Genomic DNA, 16,708 nt, shown 5'->3' with positions numbered 1-16,708 from the left:
AGTAACTTTAAAGCAAATGTTTTATAGACAGCCTGTTAAAAGGGTGGTGTAATAAAATAGAGAAGAGGATGCACTTATGGGTTTTAGAGGTAACCAGAAATGGATTCCTATCCTGACTCTTCTCCTTGAATTTTCTGAGCCTCTGTTATTTCTCTTTAAAAGTGGGGTGACGCTAACCTAACCCTTAGGTCTACTGTGAGAACTTAATTAAGTCATTATTTTAAAGGATCCGACAGATGGTAATTATTCAATGAACAATAGTCTTTTCTAGCCTACTCCAGTACCCCTAGATTAGTGCACAGTGAAATAGTTCTCCTTAATAATAATAGTAAATCTTTTATCACTTTTCATAATTCTTTTTGCTTGTGTGTTTGTTGCAAGAATTTTATGTATTGTGAAAGAAGGTCAAGAGATAAAATTATGGCATATGGTTTAAAGGTAAAATAATATCAACATTTTATCTTTACATTTTTTTCAGTAAATATTTGGCCTCTAAAATTCTATTTCATAGGTAAAGGAAGAAATCTTTCTTTCCCTTCTACCCTCAGCCCATTAATACATTTTCATCAAATTTGCAAATTAAACTAATGTAATTATTAAAATTAAACATTCTGCACATCATTCTTTCAACATTTAAAAATCTCTATTTAAAGTACTACAATTGTTTTTTTCCCATATTATTAACATATAACTTGATACTTCTAAGAGTTACCAGTTAACCAATTCTCTATCAAAATTATTTATGTAGTTTTACATTACCTTTTTAAAAACTATAGTTTTTTCCATCAGCCTACTTGCTCCTGATTCAATTCCATGTACATACGGATTTATTTGGAATATTCTAACAGGGAAAAAAAAGCCTCCTCAATATGTGTTTATATACTTGATGGCTTTAGGGAATAAACTGTTTAAATTAGAAGAGCAGAAGCTGTGTAGACTGAACTCCTTGGTATGCAAAAGCAGTCCAAAGATTACAGGCCTAGAAAAGTATACTGTGAAGAGACTACAGGTGAAAGTAAAGAGAACACAAAGTGAGACAACATATTGGACTTAGTATAGATATTAAGCTGAAAGAGGCAAAGTTTGTAAGCAGGAAAAGAGGGATAAAAGTAAATGAGAGGAGTATTCGGACTTAAACCATAGGTGCTCATTAAATTTTACATCCTTTCTCTATATAGTTTTCTGCTCGTAGATGTACACAAACACACCCTGGGTACATAATGGAATAAAGGGTCATAATGGTTAGGGTTCAAGGTAATTTAGTGCTTAAAACTTTAAATAAAATACAATCTCATATGTATGTTAAAATATTCATGTGATGAATTATCACGTAATCGTGTAATGAAAAGGAAGTTGTCCTTTTTTCCAAATAGGTTGATTAATATAGTAGTTTGATTTAAAGTTACTTTTAACAAAGTAGCAATTAGGAGGCAACTTATCTGGCAAAGAGTAGCCTGTTCCTATCACTCCATGAGCTTCTGGCCAACCTGAGACTCTGGGTCTAGAATGAAGTAGCCCGAGGGTCAAGTCTGACTACTGGTCATCTTAAGCCAGACCAGACCAGATTAACCAATCCAATCCTCCAGAAAACAGAATCAAGTTGATGTCAATGGGCATTTGTTGACAGTGGAAGGTTAAGAAAGAGTACAAGTTTGGGAGTTAGACTAAGTTTAAACCCTAGGCTTGTAAGATATAAGCAGCCACTTACAAGCTTTGCATAACCCTGAGGAATTGTCTCAATTTCCTCTTATGTGGAATATACATTTTAATGCCTAATTTGGTTATTGTGAGAATTAAATGAATTACTGCATATAAACTGTTTAGCCTAGCATTTGAGCAATACTGGACCATTAATAAATGGTACCTTTTTAAAAAGTTCCCTTTTAAGTAATAGTTTCTTCTGCCTACTAAAGTGTGGAATGGAAGCTTGGGCCTCTTCCAACTTTGTTCATGAGCCATACATAGTCCATCTGAATCTGAGCTAGTTGGCTCTCATTAGCCAAAAGGGACAAACAATGTGCCTCTGGTCACCCTTGCTAAAAATTGTGCCAGATTCACTTAGTTCAGAAAGCCTAGGTAGCTCAGACAATTCCAGAGTGTGAAAAGAAGTATGACTACCAAGGCATGGAAATCAGTCATTACTGTGGAAGCTTATTTTTTCAGATTGTGTTTCCTCTGAGCACATTTAGAGCTTTGGAAATATGGACCTAGCCAGTCTGACACATACTAATTGGTTTTCTTTGCCTCCTTGAAAAGTCCTGTAGATCTTCTCATCACTCAACAGATGGCAAGTCTCACCTTGGTCCAAGCTTAAATTAGACTTAAGCGAACTGTGGGCATAGAAAGAGAATTAGGCATCATCCACCGCATAGCTCCCAGTGTGGCATTCAGCAGAGGTGTAGTAAAGAAAACAACTGGACTTGGGGGCTGAAGTCTTGGCTTCTTGGCTTCTTGCTAGTTGTGGTGAAGACCCTCAACATCTTTCAGCTACAAGATGATATTTCTCACTGTATAGGATTTATGAGTGTAGTGGTGATGGTAAAATAAAATAATATGAAAGTGCTCTATAAATTGTATAGAACTATACAGAAGAAAGCTTTCTATTCCAGTAGACCTGTATTTGATGTGTAAAATAAATATTGGACCATATTTAATTTCAATATTAAGAAAATCTTCTCCATTTATGAATCACAGCTCCTTTAAAAATGAAGGACTTCAGGCTTCCCTGGTGGCATAGTGGTTGAGTGTCCACCTGCCGATGCAGGGGACACGGGTTCATGCCCCGGTCCGGGAAGATCGCACATGCCGCGGAGCTGCTGGGCCCGTGAGCCATGGCCACTGAGCCTGCGCGTCCGGAGCCTGCGCTCTGCAGCGGGAGAGGCCACAACAGTGAGAGGCCCGCGTACCGCAAAAAAAAAAAAAAAAAAAAAAAAAAAAAAAAAGACTTTATTCTCATCATGTGTGTCTTTGAAATGTACCATTATGAATAATATATATTACAAATAATTAGTGATTCTGTTACCTGATTTTAAATTAACATCATGATGCTTGTTCTGATCAGCCTGTAAACACGCAAATTATTCTTCTTACTAAATTACTGTTGCTAGTATTGCTTAAGTGTCCAGCAAGGGTAAAAATTGGAAATCTCAAGTGCACAGTCATTTTCAGTTAGAAATTCAAAGAATCATATATGATAATACTCAGTCATATCTTCTACAAACATGAGAGAAACAGCGCTTGATTTTATAAAAGCTAAGATTTCTATATTTCTTTTTTACAATATAAGAAAATAAAACAATTGGAACTGACCTTACCCTTGTGGGCTTCTTTTACAATATCTTTTTTTTTTTTTTACATGCATATACTTCCTGATATGTAGAGATGATGAAATAGTAACCTATTAAGGGCAGAGACGGTTCTATAAAAACCCACAAATTGTGGTTTCAGTTGTCTACTGCACATTCAGTTGCAGTTAGTTATATCAGGTATTATCTTTGTTTTCAGAAAAAGAAAACTAAGTAGAAGATCATGGCAAGTCCTGACTGGGGATATGATGGCGAAAATGGTAAGCATTCTTCTGTTCATGTAGATCAAATAACAGCTTCTTCCCTTTTCCAATAAAAGAGATATTGAGCCCTTAAAATACCTATGTAGTCATAGATTAACGGTTTGGTTTGCCTGACTTTGAATTATAATAGTTTTGTGTGTATTCTTAGCAGTTGTCCTTTGGGTCATTGTTGTCTACAAAATGCATTCTGTCTCTCTTCCTCTCTCTCCCTCTGTCTCTCTCTCCATATGTGTATATTAGAAATCTATTGCTATAACAGTAAAATATGCATAGTCTGATCCCATAGACTATGAGCATATTATTTGTAATGACAAATACACTATTTTATAGTATAGCATAGAAAAGGGGCATTCTCAAACATTGAATTTCCATTAAGTTAAACAGAATATCATTTAAGATCCTCAGTAAATCCTAATCTAATAAACAAAGTTATATTGCTAAAACTTGGATTTGAGCATTTGATCAAGTTTTGATTGTAAGCATATGTTTGTCCTGGTAGGTCCCGAACAGTGGGGCAAGCTGTACCCCATCGCAAATGGAAATAAACAATCTCCCATCGACATCAAAACCAGTGAAACTAAACATGATGCCTCTCTCAAACCTATCAGTGTCTCCTACAGTCCAGACACAGCCAAAGAAATCGTCAACGTGGGACATTCCTTCCATGTAAACTTTGAGGACAATGATAATCGATCAGGTGAGCCAAAAGACCCTTCTAATTTTTCTTCGACTTTCCTGGGGAAATTAAAATAATAGGGCTCTAAGAAACACAAACGACCATCTGCAGTCTTTTGTGCACATGTGTAACGTTGCTGGAATCTGGTGATGAATCTTGAATATCTAGAAAATTTACAAGTGGTAAAGATGATTTTGGGGACTCCCAGATCTGTCTTTTTTCAGTCCTTCTCCTTTGCAGAGACACTATTCCATTTCTTCTTGTTTCCAATGTCTTTTTGCTCACTTCACACCCTCTGAATAAACAGTAGCTTTTCAAAAAGGTCTATGAACCATCATGAATATAAAAACTGAAAAAGCAAATATTTTCTAATCGAGATGAGGGTGGAGGAGCCTAGTAGGGAAGAAAAACAGAGGTGAAGAATATATTTATTTGTGTGACCAGAAAAATGGCTCCATAACTGTGAAGTGCCAGTAAGAAAATGGTCTTGTGTGCATCTTGCATGGAACAATTCTGTGCATAAGTATACTTGTCTATATTCCCCTCTCCTTACTAGGCCATAGTGACTGAATTATCTTCATATCCCAGAATCTAGCACATAGTAAAATTTTCACAACTGTTTACTGAATGATTTATTAAATGACAATTCCATAAAACAACTCTACTGACAAAAGGCAAAATTTGTTATAGCACTTTCGTACAAGGTTCTGAGCCTAAATTTTAGACACCTTGCAGCTATATCCATTGTTAGGATTAGGTCTGGTATTATGTGTGTTTTATTAATCATATGGTTGGATAGACTCTCTAAAGAAACATGGTCATTCAATGTGAGAATTTTAAAAGGGACCGTACCATTCTACTGGAGCATTCTTTTGGTCCCTGGCTAGGGATTCTCAACAAAGCTGTCAAGATACCCTCTTGTGTCCTGATCAGTTACAAGGTATATGTTGAGTAATTTGTTACTAAAAATAAATTACTAAAGAACTTGATGCATACTGCCCACTACTGTCTTTGTTAAAAGAATGAATGAATGAACTTGCAAATTAAAGCAGATTCAAGGAAAGCCCTGTAATCATATAATTCACTCATTTTCCAATATGCTTTCTTGAAGGCAGAAAAAGGTAAAATTACAGCTCATGTGCTGAGAATTATATATAATTCATGCACTATCTTAGGGTGCACCACACATATGAAGACCATCATTGTCGATGTGGGGGAAAAAAAACCAACAAGATGGAAACTTTGGCACTGCTGTTTGTTTTCATTTCTACTCAATCCAATTTAATGTTAGTTTATATTAAATGCAAAGATAAACTGGAGCTTATGATTGTAACACTAACAGTAGTTTCCTTTTTCTTCTAGTGCTGAAAGGCGGTTCTCTCTCTGAAAGCTATAGGCTCCGTCAGTTCCATTTTCACTGGGGTGTCAAAGATGACTATGGTTCTGAGCACTTAGTGGATGGAGTCAAATATTCTGCAGAGGTAAGGTCGCTTAGCGAGTGAGCGAGAACTACACTGAGAGTCCTCCCAGAAGAAGCTCCCTTATAACATAAGACACCATTATAATGGCTCCTCCCAGGCTCCATTAAAATCAAATACAGACACACTGAGTTCGGCAGTAGAGGGAAATTTTTCATGTGAAAGAGGCAGGTGAACTTGGAGTCAGACTCATGAGCCCCAGAATACTCTTTCATTTCAGAATGCCTTGAAAACTTATCTTGATGTCAGGCTAACCTCAAGGGGAAATGCTGCTCTCCTTTTAAAGCTCCAACCCCCAAATGGAACACACCATCATTCTCTTCTTATTTAAATGTTCAAGTTTGGACACACCAGTAGCATAGGTGTAGCTAGGCTGGAACACTTCAGTAAGACTCTACTAAGATTGCAAGTTTAATCACAGGAGTCATCATAGAGTAGCATACTCTAGATGAGGGTTTGAGGTTCCCTGGCTGCAGGCCACTACCCTCTGGCCTCTTGATTCACCTCCACATGGAAGTTTGTGATCCAATTCAAGACATTTTGTCTGTATATCCATGGAAAACTAAAGAACATTTGCATCAATCTGTCAACAGAGGGTATGGAAGACTGAAAACAAAGAACTTTTGCTCTTCATATGTATGAATATACAATACGTTTGTACCAATATAGACTGGTTGGCTTTTTTATTTTACTTTTATAAAATGAGTTCATAGTATATATCGTTTTCCAACATGCTTTTTTTTCACTTACCAATTTATCATGATCATTTTTTCAAGTCTGTAGGTTTAATTGCACCTCTATTTTTTTTTTTTTTTTTTTTTGTGGTACGCGGGCCTCTCACTGTTGTGGCCTCTCCCGCTGTGGAGCACAGGCTCCGGACGCTCAGGCTTAGAGGCCATGGCTCACGGGCCCAGCCGCTCCGCGGCACGTGGGACCTTCCCGGACCGGGGCACGAACCCGCATCCCCTGCATCGGCAGGCAGACTCTCAACCATTGAGCCACCAGGGAAGCCCTGCACCTCTATTTTTACTGTCTGTACAATATTTCAGTGTATGCATATGTTAGAATTTATCAGCTGAGCCCTACATATGGACAATTACAATGCCTTTTCCTTTTGTTCTGTTGGGTTTTTTGCTTTTACCAAAAAAAAAAAAAAAAAAAAAATGCTGCAATAAATACACCTGTACATATATCTTACACCCTAGTGAAAGCAAGTATGTAGGGCAGATTTTCATAAGAGGGATTGTTAGGTACAGGGTTATGCATTTTTCATTTTAATAGAGGATTTGGGAATAGTATACAAATATAACTTTATGTTACATTGTAAAGCCAGACTAATAACTTTCAATGTTGCAGAAATCCATTAAATGTTTTTTTTCTCCTATTTCTCCTTCATAAAATTGAATGTGGACTAAAATCAAATAGGCTGAAATCCTAAATTAGTATTAGTAGCATCTTTGGGGGAGGATATTTGGTTGCATTTAGGAAATATAACTGGTGATTCATCTAATTTGAGAAAAATAAAATTAATCCAGGGTAGAGATGACAGGCACTTAGCCATGAAGTTCAACATATGACAGATGGTGGGATGGAGGATGGAAGGGAGAGCAGGAGAGAGGGAGAGGTGGGGAGAAAGAGAGAGAGAAGAGACAAAGAAGAGGGGAAGAGGGGAGAGGCAGGGAGGGAAGGGGAAGAGAGGGCAAGGGAGGGGAGGGAAGAGAAGGGAAGGGAAGGGAAGGAACAGAAAGGGAAGGGAAGGGAAGAGATACATGACATGGAGAGAACTGGTTTGATTTAGAATGATACAAGTGACCAGATGATCACTTTACATTGGGTGGTCAGAAAAGGATTCTTTCAGAACTGGCATTTGAGTTCTGCCTTAATTCAAGTCAAAATCCTGCTGTTGAAAGATTATGGGGAAGGACACCCCAGAGAAAATCAGCAGCTAATGCAAAGACTCAAAGTTGTGAACCAAGTGAAGGGGTATAATTTATGAGATGTGCTGAAAGATGGATGTTGATAAGTGAAGAAAAGTAAGAAATTAATGACAACTGTTGTATTTTTTGGTTGAGCAATTAGATGGAAGGTGGTGCCTTTTCCTAAGAAGGGAAAATGAAACAGGTCCGGCAAGGAGGAAATCAAGAATTCTAGTTTGGCCATATTAAGCTTGAGATTCATATTAAACATCCATGTGGAGATGTCAAGAAAGTATCAAGAAGATATAACACACATACTTGGATATACAAGTCTAGAGTTCCACAGAGAGGTTAGGCTGGAGATGTTGGCTTGAGAGGTGTCTGGATATGCTCAAGAGAATCTGTCCTTGGCCAAGACTCCAGATACTTCAGGAACCCCTTCTCAGAAAATTACTAAGTACCTCAAGTGAGAGAAAATTAAGTTTTTGTCCCCAAACTAGTTAGTCAGAATTCCTGATTTTCTTATACCAAAGATGTTTTTTTTTTAAAAAAAGGAGTAATATTGAATAGTTATGATATAGTGAGAAAAGAAATTTTACTTACTGGTTCCAGTATTTGCAACTTGCCTACTCTGTTCAACGCACAGATAACTTTTCTTAAGAGTGAGAACATAGCCCTTTCCATGCCCTGGATGAAGGGCCACATAAGTTTTACCTATCAAAGCCAAGATATATCTTTATATATTAACAAGTTAATGTCTAACGTTTTACCTTCACAATGGTATAAATAACTACTCAACCACATTGTCATTTTTAGCTTCATATAGTTCACTGGAATTCTGCGAAGTACTCCAGCTTTGCTGAAGCTGCCTCACAGACTGATGGTTTGGCAATTATTGGTGTTTTGGTGAAGGTGAGTTTTAGAGAGTTACAGAGCTCTGCTTAAACTATTTCTTACCAATCTGACCTCAAAATAGGATGAAATAAGGCAAAATAATATTTGAGTCATTCTTTTGTTTTTGGAAAGTTCCCCTTCTACTAATGACTGACCACAGATGAAAAAACAGTTCCCTAGCATATTGTTAGTTTGTTTTCTCTTGGCTTTTCCCACTTGAAGAGAGAAATAAATTTCAGGTAGAGATGAAATGGGAAGGTGTTGAAGGTGAGGCTAATTTTTTTTATTTTTCAGCTCTTCCAAAGTCCCTTTCTTCTAAACTTTCTACCTCATAGAGTCAGGAGTTTATCAGCTTAATATTTCATTAGAAAAATATATTAAGAGGATGTTTGTCCCATCAAGAAAGTTCAATTGATATTTAAAATGGAAGATTTGTTCACATCCTCTGTAGGAGAGTCCCTGAAATGTTCTATAGGGAAGCTATTATTAAAGTGGGTATATTTGGGTGACTAACTTTTGGAATTATAGTGATTCTAGTTAACCTTTACTGAACACTTACAACATGCCATTCATATTACTAATTACAATTAATTAACAAAAAGTAAGAGGTTTGTTTTTGTATTACAATTTTGCTAAATTCCTTTATTTTGACTTGCATATTTTTTCTTCAGTTACTGTTTTTAATTGAAAAAAATTAACTAAATAAGATTTGACTTGATAACAATTTTTATCTCACACTTTATTTTTTTTAATCTCCAGGTGGGTCAGGCCAACCCAAACCTGCAGAAAGTACTTGATGCCCTAAAAGCAGTTAAAACTAAGGTAAATAGACTAATTAAGTTAGTTTAAATCAGAGAACAAGAATCCGCAGAACTACAGAAGTCATTTAATTGCATATTTGATGTGAGGAGTAGGAAGGCCGAAGCAAAAACTACCAATCTGAAAATCAAGGTACTACTTAGATGTTCCTTGCTTCTGAGAAGGTCTCTGACTCAGATATTTGTTTTATTTTAGTTTTGTTTTTCATAGTTATTGGTCATTTATTTCGGCAGGTTGAAGCCTGTAGAAGAATGGGTTTCGTAGTTGTTCAAATTTGTTTAAAAACTATAACCAACTAAAATGTGAATTTTTTTACATCATGGAGAAAGATATCTTTATTTTTTATCAATACAAAAATACAGAAGTTAAGGGCATTGTTTTAAAATCCCTTTAATATGTAGTGTCTGATAACCATGATTCTCCCTGTCAGCTTAAAAAAAAAAAAAAGATGGACTTTCTGATATATTTAACCTTAGCTTTACTGCTTTAACAGTAAATAGTTAAATCATATGTCAGAGATATGTCATTTTCTTTCATGGTATTTTCATATAAAATAAATCTAGTTCATGTTCAGTATAAAAAAATTAATCTTCAAATGGATATATTATACAGTGGAAGTCTGAAGATAAATAAGCACTCAACTCAGGAATATAAAAAATAATATATGAAAAGAAAATAGAAGGAAATAATTAATGAAGATGAAGCAAAACATTAATAAAATTAGAAAGAAAATGAATACATACAAGGTAAAATTTTATTAATAAAATGAAAAGTTGATTCTTTGGAAAAAAACAACCAAAAAACACACTTTTGGCAAGTTTGAAGATGGAAAAAAAGGTAAACATACAAAAAAATTATTAGAAATAAGGAATTGGGTCATAATTAAAGATGTGGTAAAAAGTTTTAAAAGAGAAAAATTTGTACACTTGACCCTTAAACAACATGGGTTTGAACTGCACAGGTCCACTTATTCACAGATTTTTTTTTTGATAAATACATGCTATAACACTACAAAGTTGGCACTTAATTGAATCTGCTGATGCACAACTGTGGTTATGAGGAATGACCATAAAGTTATACATGGATTTTTGACTGTGCAGGGGGTCAGCACTCCTAACCCCCACATTGTTCAACAAGTTGTATAACACTATACCAGTAAATTTGTAAATTTACTGGAATAGTGTTATACTATACTATACTATATATTTACTATATAGTAGATTTACTATACCAGTAAATTTGAAAATTTAGATTAAAATGATGAATTTCTAGGAAAATGAATTTCTAGGAAAATGCAGAGAAACTGACTCAAAATATGTTGAAAGCCTAAACAGGTCAAGAATCTAAAAAGAAATTGAAAAAATAGTAAAAAATGTATCTAGTAAAAGAAAACTCTAGGCCCAGACCACTTTATGGAAAAGTGTTACACAACTTTTAAGAAACAATCATGTCACTGTTAACTAAACTGCTCAGATGAGGGGACAGAAAACTTTATTTTGATTTAATTAAATGAAACCTAATACCCAAAATGGGTAAGAAAACCATAAAAAGGAAATCATAGGCTAATCTTTCTTAGGAATATAGCTAAAAGAATTATTAAAATCAATTACAGCAAATCATATTCAACAGTATATTAAAAGAATAATGCTTCCAAACTAGTAGACTTTATCCCCGAAATGCAAGGATGGTTTGATATTAGACTATCTTCCAATATAAGTCATTACAGTAACAAATTAAAGATGAAAAACCATATTACAAACTTGTTAGATGCTTGAAAAGCATTTGGTAAAAATTCAATGCCAATTCCTGAAGATGAAAAAAAAGAAAGAAAAGTCTCTGAAAACTTACTGAACTTAAGAAAGAATATTACATACCAACTGGGATCAAACATCAAACTTAGTAGTGAACTATTTGAAGACTTTCAATTTCAATCAAGAACAAGACCAGGGTGTCAACTTTGACCACCACAACTGACCATTACAATGAATATCCTAATCAATGTAATAAAGAAAGGAAAGAAATAAGAGTACATATTTGGATAAATATTAGGGAAACAAAGACAGATCTATCCTCAAGTGCAGAGGATATGATCATTGACATCCACCTGGAAAATACAAATCAAACAGGTAAAAAACAGAATTAATACACAAGCTTAAAAAAGTTGACTACATAAAATATTAGCATACAAATATCAATTCATTTTCTATACACCAATATAACCAATCAGAAAAGAAAATAGGAATAAATAGAATGAAGATAAAACATACCAATATACATGTAAATAAATATCTTTACCACTGGAACAGTATATGGTATCATTCCTAGAGAAGCAATAAATGTTTTATACTGGAAATTAAATATTTTTTAAAGAAGACAGATTATAAAATAATTTTGAAACTTTGCTTATCTTCAACCAAATGAAGAAGGAGGAAGATTGCTCAGTCAAAATTCCAGTGTAGCATATTTTCAGTCTTCTATTACTTTCATTGTTTATATCCACAACCATACGAGTCATGAAATACTATATAGTAGAAAAATTGATTAAATTCTTAGCTAAGATCTATCTACCAAATAATATAACATATATGTCATATATGTAATGAAGCAAATAGTTTATATCATGATATAATAATATATTACTTTTCTTTTTCTTTCAGGGCAAAAAAGCGCCATTCACAAATTTTGACCCCTCTGTTCTCCTTCCTTCATCCCGGGATTACTGGACCTACCTTGGCTCTCTGACTCATCCTCCTCTTTATGAGAGTGTAATCTGGATCATCTTTAAGGAAAACATCAGTATCAGCTCAGAACAGGTAGAGTATCAAAGGTGAATGAGTGAGCATTAGAAGTGCAAAGCAGGAATACCATTTCAATTCATGTATTATTGGGGGAAATTATTATTTCAATTAGATTTTGAAGAGTTCATTTTCCCTTCCAACTGAAAAAGATTTATTTGTGATGTAAGGTCTATTGAATAATCAAAAATAAAAGTATTTATAAACACTTTTTTAATTTAATGTAGAAAAAAATATGAGATTCAGAACTCTTGCTATTCTTTTCACCTTAATAAGGAAAAATCCAACTTTATTAAATATCTTCCTAAGAGTTTCAAAAACAAGAAAAAACTGGCACTAGAAGTACTATTAAGACTTTGGGGAATTGTGACTCTCAAGTGGCATATTTTGATAGCTGACATGGGTTTTTGTTCTTTTTTGAAACTTAAGCTCTTAAATATTCAACAAAATATCTCATTCATTATTGTTTATAATTATGAAAATAGTAACTACCAATGATTGAGCAACTACTTTTATTAGGTTACTTATGTACGTTTTGCCAGTCAATTCTCATAACAAACCTTTAGGGCATGCGGTGTGACCTATTGTAATTAACACTTCTTGAGCATATGCCATATGCCAAACACCATTCTAAGAACTTTACATGTATTGACCCATTTAGTCTTCACAACAATGCAATGAAACAGTACTATATGGAAACTGAGGCACCAAGCAGATAAGTCTCTCACCCAAGAGTGAGAAAGCTGGTATTCTAATCCAGTCAGTCATCGATAATTTAAGCCAAATGCCTAGTGCAAAGAAATGTGAAGGAATTTTTGGCTTCCTCCCTTCCCATCTGTGAAACCATTGCAATCTTCAACCTGATTTTCTAAATATCAGTGCATCTGTTATACTAGAAGAAAAGTGTTGTGTGTAACTTTAATAGCTTTTGACTCTAAATATTTTATCCTCCCTCCAAGCTGGCACAGTTCCGCAGTCTTCTATCAAATGTCGAAGGTGATAAAGAAGTCCGCATTAAGCACAACAACCGACCACCCCAGCCTCTGAAGGGCAGAACAGTGAAAGCTTCATTCTGATGGGCCCGGGAAGAAACTTATCCTCCCTCAAGGAACACAGCTCTCCTTCTGATATGATCCAATAAAGCAAGTTTTAAGAAACAAGTTTATTTTAATACTAGCAAGACAGCCTACTTTCAAATTTAATCTGCAGAACTAAAAAGCTTTAGTTTTTATTCTTAATGATTAACTCAAATAGTAATCTGTAAGTTTACAAAACTTGTGCTTAAATTCAAGTCTATTTTGTTGAATTCTTTATAATGCAATTAATTTCTTAGTGATTTGTACTTAATTTCTTAGTGATTTGTATCTTTCCATTTTATTCATTTTAATTGAACTAATAAAATAATTGTATCCCTTTCTTCTTGTCTATTATGTACTCTATTTTTAAAAGGCATTAGGTTTCTACCCCATTTACATTCAAGAATTTTAAATGCTTTATTTGAAAAATTATTTTGCTTCAAATGTAATAACCTAAGAGTAGCTTGAGATGAAATGTTGAGAATTCTTACTCTTGAAGACAAAGAAGCTAGGATGACAATGGATTTAATATTATTATGCTGAGCCAACATTGCTACCATTTGTGTACTCTGTGATAAAAATGATATATTTCATACAGGAAATGATGCTTCTGGTTATTGCTTCCACTGCCCCGCCCACACCATTAGCAAGGTCACTGTTTTTGTTGGGGTTTTTTTCCATTGTTATAGCTAGTTAGCTAGCATGGAGAATCTGTACTTCAAATTTGGAAGAAGAGTTACCAGTGAATTATTTATAAAAATGATAAAGGAATCATTTGGCTTAGAATCGTATAGAAATATCACATATGTTGTTAGTCAAATGTGTCCTTAACCTGAAGCCGTTCTTTCTGAAGCCATATCTACATTCAGAATTCTGCAAATCTTGTGTCCGTTGTTTAGTCTTGTGATTTACTTATTTTCTCTTCTCTGAGAAATCATATTAGAGACCAAAGAGCACATCCATTCCAATGTTCTAGTCTTGTCTAATGTCAGAGAATCAGTCAAAAACCTCTCAATAACTGTAATCGTAGCTAAAAAGGCAGACAAAGCAGATTCTTCATAGTTCTGAGGGAGTTTTTGTGTAAAGGCTGTGTTTATTTTGCACCTAAAATCCTAGGAGACATCTTTTGATATTTTTATTTGAAACCCAGAATTTAAGTGAATCTTCTTTAATAAAAATGTAATGGACCCAAGTAACACCTCATTTAGCTCAACCCCCATAATCTGTCTATAAAAATAAAATACTTTCTTTGCAAAAGTAATTTGACTGTGTATATTAATATATATTTACCAGATATTGAGAAAGCATGAAACAGTTACACCTGTCCTATGACCTTCTTATTTCACTTAAGTTACCTTGATAGGATTTTAACCTAAATTTATCAGGGGTCATCATGAAGGCCAAAAGAGGAGTACGAGTTTAATTTAAGAAATACATTTGCAACAGATGCTCTTGACCTACAATGTTTGAAAGTGTTTTCTGAAAAGAAATTGAATGGAACACACAGGAAGATGGCTTCTATATCTGGAGTGTGACCACTGCAGGGAGACCTTCAAGATGGCAGAAGAGTAAGACGTGGAGATCATCTTCCTCTCCACAAATACATCAGAAATACATCTACATGTAGAACAACTCCTACAGAACACCTACTGAATGCTGTCAAAAGACCTCAGACCTCCCAAAAGGCAAGAAACTCCCCACGTACCTGAGTAGGGCAAAAGAAAAACAGAAAAAACAGAAGCAAAATAATAGGGATGGGACCTGCACCAGTGGGAGGGAGCTGTGATGGAGGAGAAGTTTCCACATACTAGGAAGTCCCTTCATGGGCGGAGACAGCGGGTAGCAGGGGAAGTTTCAGAACCACGGAGAAGAGCGCAGCAACAGGGGTGCAGAGGGCAAAGGGGAGAGATTCCCGCACAGAGGATCAGGGCCGACAAGCATTCACCAGCCTGAGAAGCTTCTCTGCTCACACACCGGCCAGGATGGGTGGGGCTGGGAGCTGAGGCTCGGGCTTCGGAAGTCATATCCCAGGGAGAGGACTGGGGTTGGCTACATGAACAGCCTGAAGGGGGCTAGTGCACCACAGCTAGCCGGGGGGGAGACCGGGAAAAAGTCTGGACCTGTCTAAGAGGCAAGAGACCATTGTTTCAGGGTGCGTGAGGAGAGGGGATTCAGAGCACCACCTAAACGAGCTCCAGAGACAGGCACCATAGATGGGCATAAAACTCGAAGGCTGCTGCTGCAGCCAAGAAGCCTGTGTGCAAGCACAGGACACTATCCATGCCTCTCCTCCTGGGAGCCTGTGCAGCCCGCCACTGCCAGGGTCCCGTTATCCACGGACAATTTCCCCGGGAGAACACACAGAGCACAGCAGGCTGGTGCAACTCACACTGGCCTCTGTCACTGCAGGCTTGCCCCGCATTCCATACCCCTCCCTCCCCCAGGCCTGGGTGAGCCACAATCCCCTAATCAGCTGCTCCTTTAACCCCATCCTGCCTGAGCGAAGAACAGACGCCCTCAGGTGACCTACACACAGAGGTGGGGCCTAATCCAAAGCTGAACTGCAGGAGCTATGCAAAAAAAGAAGAGAAAGGGAAATCTCTCTAGCAGCCTCAAGAGCATCAGATTAAATCTCCATGACCCATTTCATGTATGTGTATCTGTGGAATACTTGAAGAGACAATGAATCAGCCCAAAATTGAGGTGGTGGACTCTGGGAGTACTGATATATATATATATATATATATATATATATATATATATTTTTTTTTTTTTTTTTTCCATCTTCTCTTTTTCTGTGTGACTGACAGGGTCTTGGTGCTACAGCCTGGTGTCAGGCCTGTGCCTCTAAAGTAGGAGAGCTGAGATCAGGACATTGGTACACCAGAGACCTCCCAGCTCCAAGTAATATCAAATGGCAAAAGCTCTCCCAGAGATCTCCATCTCAATGCTAAGACCCACCTCCACTCAACAACCAGCAACCTACAGTGCTGCACACCCTAGACCAAACAACTAGCAAAACAGGAACACAACCTCACCCAATAACTGAGAGGCTGCCTAAAATCATAATAAGGTCACAGACACCCAAAACACACCACTGGACATGGTCCTGTCCACCAGAAAGACAATATCCAGCCTCATACACCAGAACACAGGCACTAGCCTCCTCCAACAGGAAGCCCACACAACCCACTGAACAAACCTTACCGACTGGGGCCAGACACCAAAAACAATGGGAATTACAAACCGGCAGCCTGCAAAAAGGAGACCCCAAACACAGTAAGTTAAGCAAAATAAGAAGACAAAGAAACACACAGCAGATGAAGGAGCAAGGTAAAAACCCACCAGAACAAAGAAATGAAGAGGAAATTGGCAGTCTACCTGAAAAAGAATTCAGAGTAATGATAGTAAAGATGGTCCAAAATCTTGGAAATAGAATGCAGAAAATAAAATAAACGTTTAACAAGGAGCTAGAACAACTAAATA

General features: G+C 36.3%; 1 protein-coding gene across 2 annotated transcripts in view; it reads left to right on the top strand.

Moving 5' to 3' along the window:
* Positions 1 to 14,475, top strand: part of CA1 (carbonic anhydrase 1) — a 47,858-nt gene extending 33,383 nt beyond the window's left edge. For both annotated transcript variants that reach the window (XM_067017013.1, XM_059042691.2), the window contains 7 exons: positions 3,505 to 3,565; positions 4,068 to 4,265; positions 5,607 to 5,725; positions 8,455 to 8,550; positions 9,292 to 9,354; positions 12,009 to 12,164; positions 13,106 to 14,475. In XM_067017013.1, the coding sequence (XP_066873114.1) occupies positions 3,529 to 3,565; positions 4,068 to 4,265; positions 5,607 to 5,725; positions 8,455 to 8,550; positions 9,292 to 9,354; positions 12,009 to 12,164; positions 13,106 to 13,222 (786 nt within the window). In that variant the 5' untranslated portion in view covers positions 3,505 to 3,528 and the 3' untranslated portion in view covers positions 13,223 to 14,475. The remainder of the gene's footprint in view (positions 1 to 3,504; positions 3,566 to 4,067; positions 4,266 to 5,606; positions 5,726 to 8,454; positions 8,551 to 9,291; positions 9,355 to 12,008; positions 12,165 to 13,105) is intronic.
* Positions 14,476 to 16,708: the final 2,233 nt, after the last annotated feature.

This window comes from Kogia breviceps, chromosome 17, assembly GCF_026419965.1.
Source record: "Kogia breviceps isolate mKogBre1 chromosome 17, mKogBre1 haplotype 1, whole genome shotgun sequence".
Taxonomy (NCBI): domain Eukaryota; kingdom Metazoa; phylum Chordata; class Mammalia; order Artiodactyla; family Physeteridae; genus Kogia; species Kogia breviceps.
This window is presented reverse-complemented; position numbering and strand designations above follow the sequence as displayed.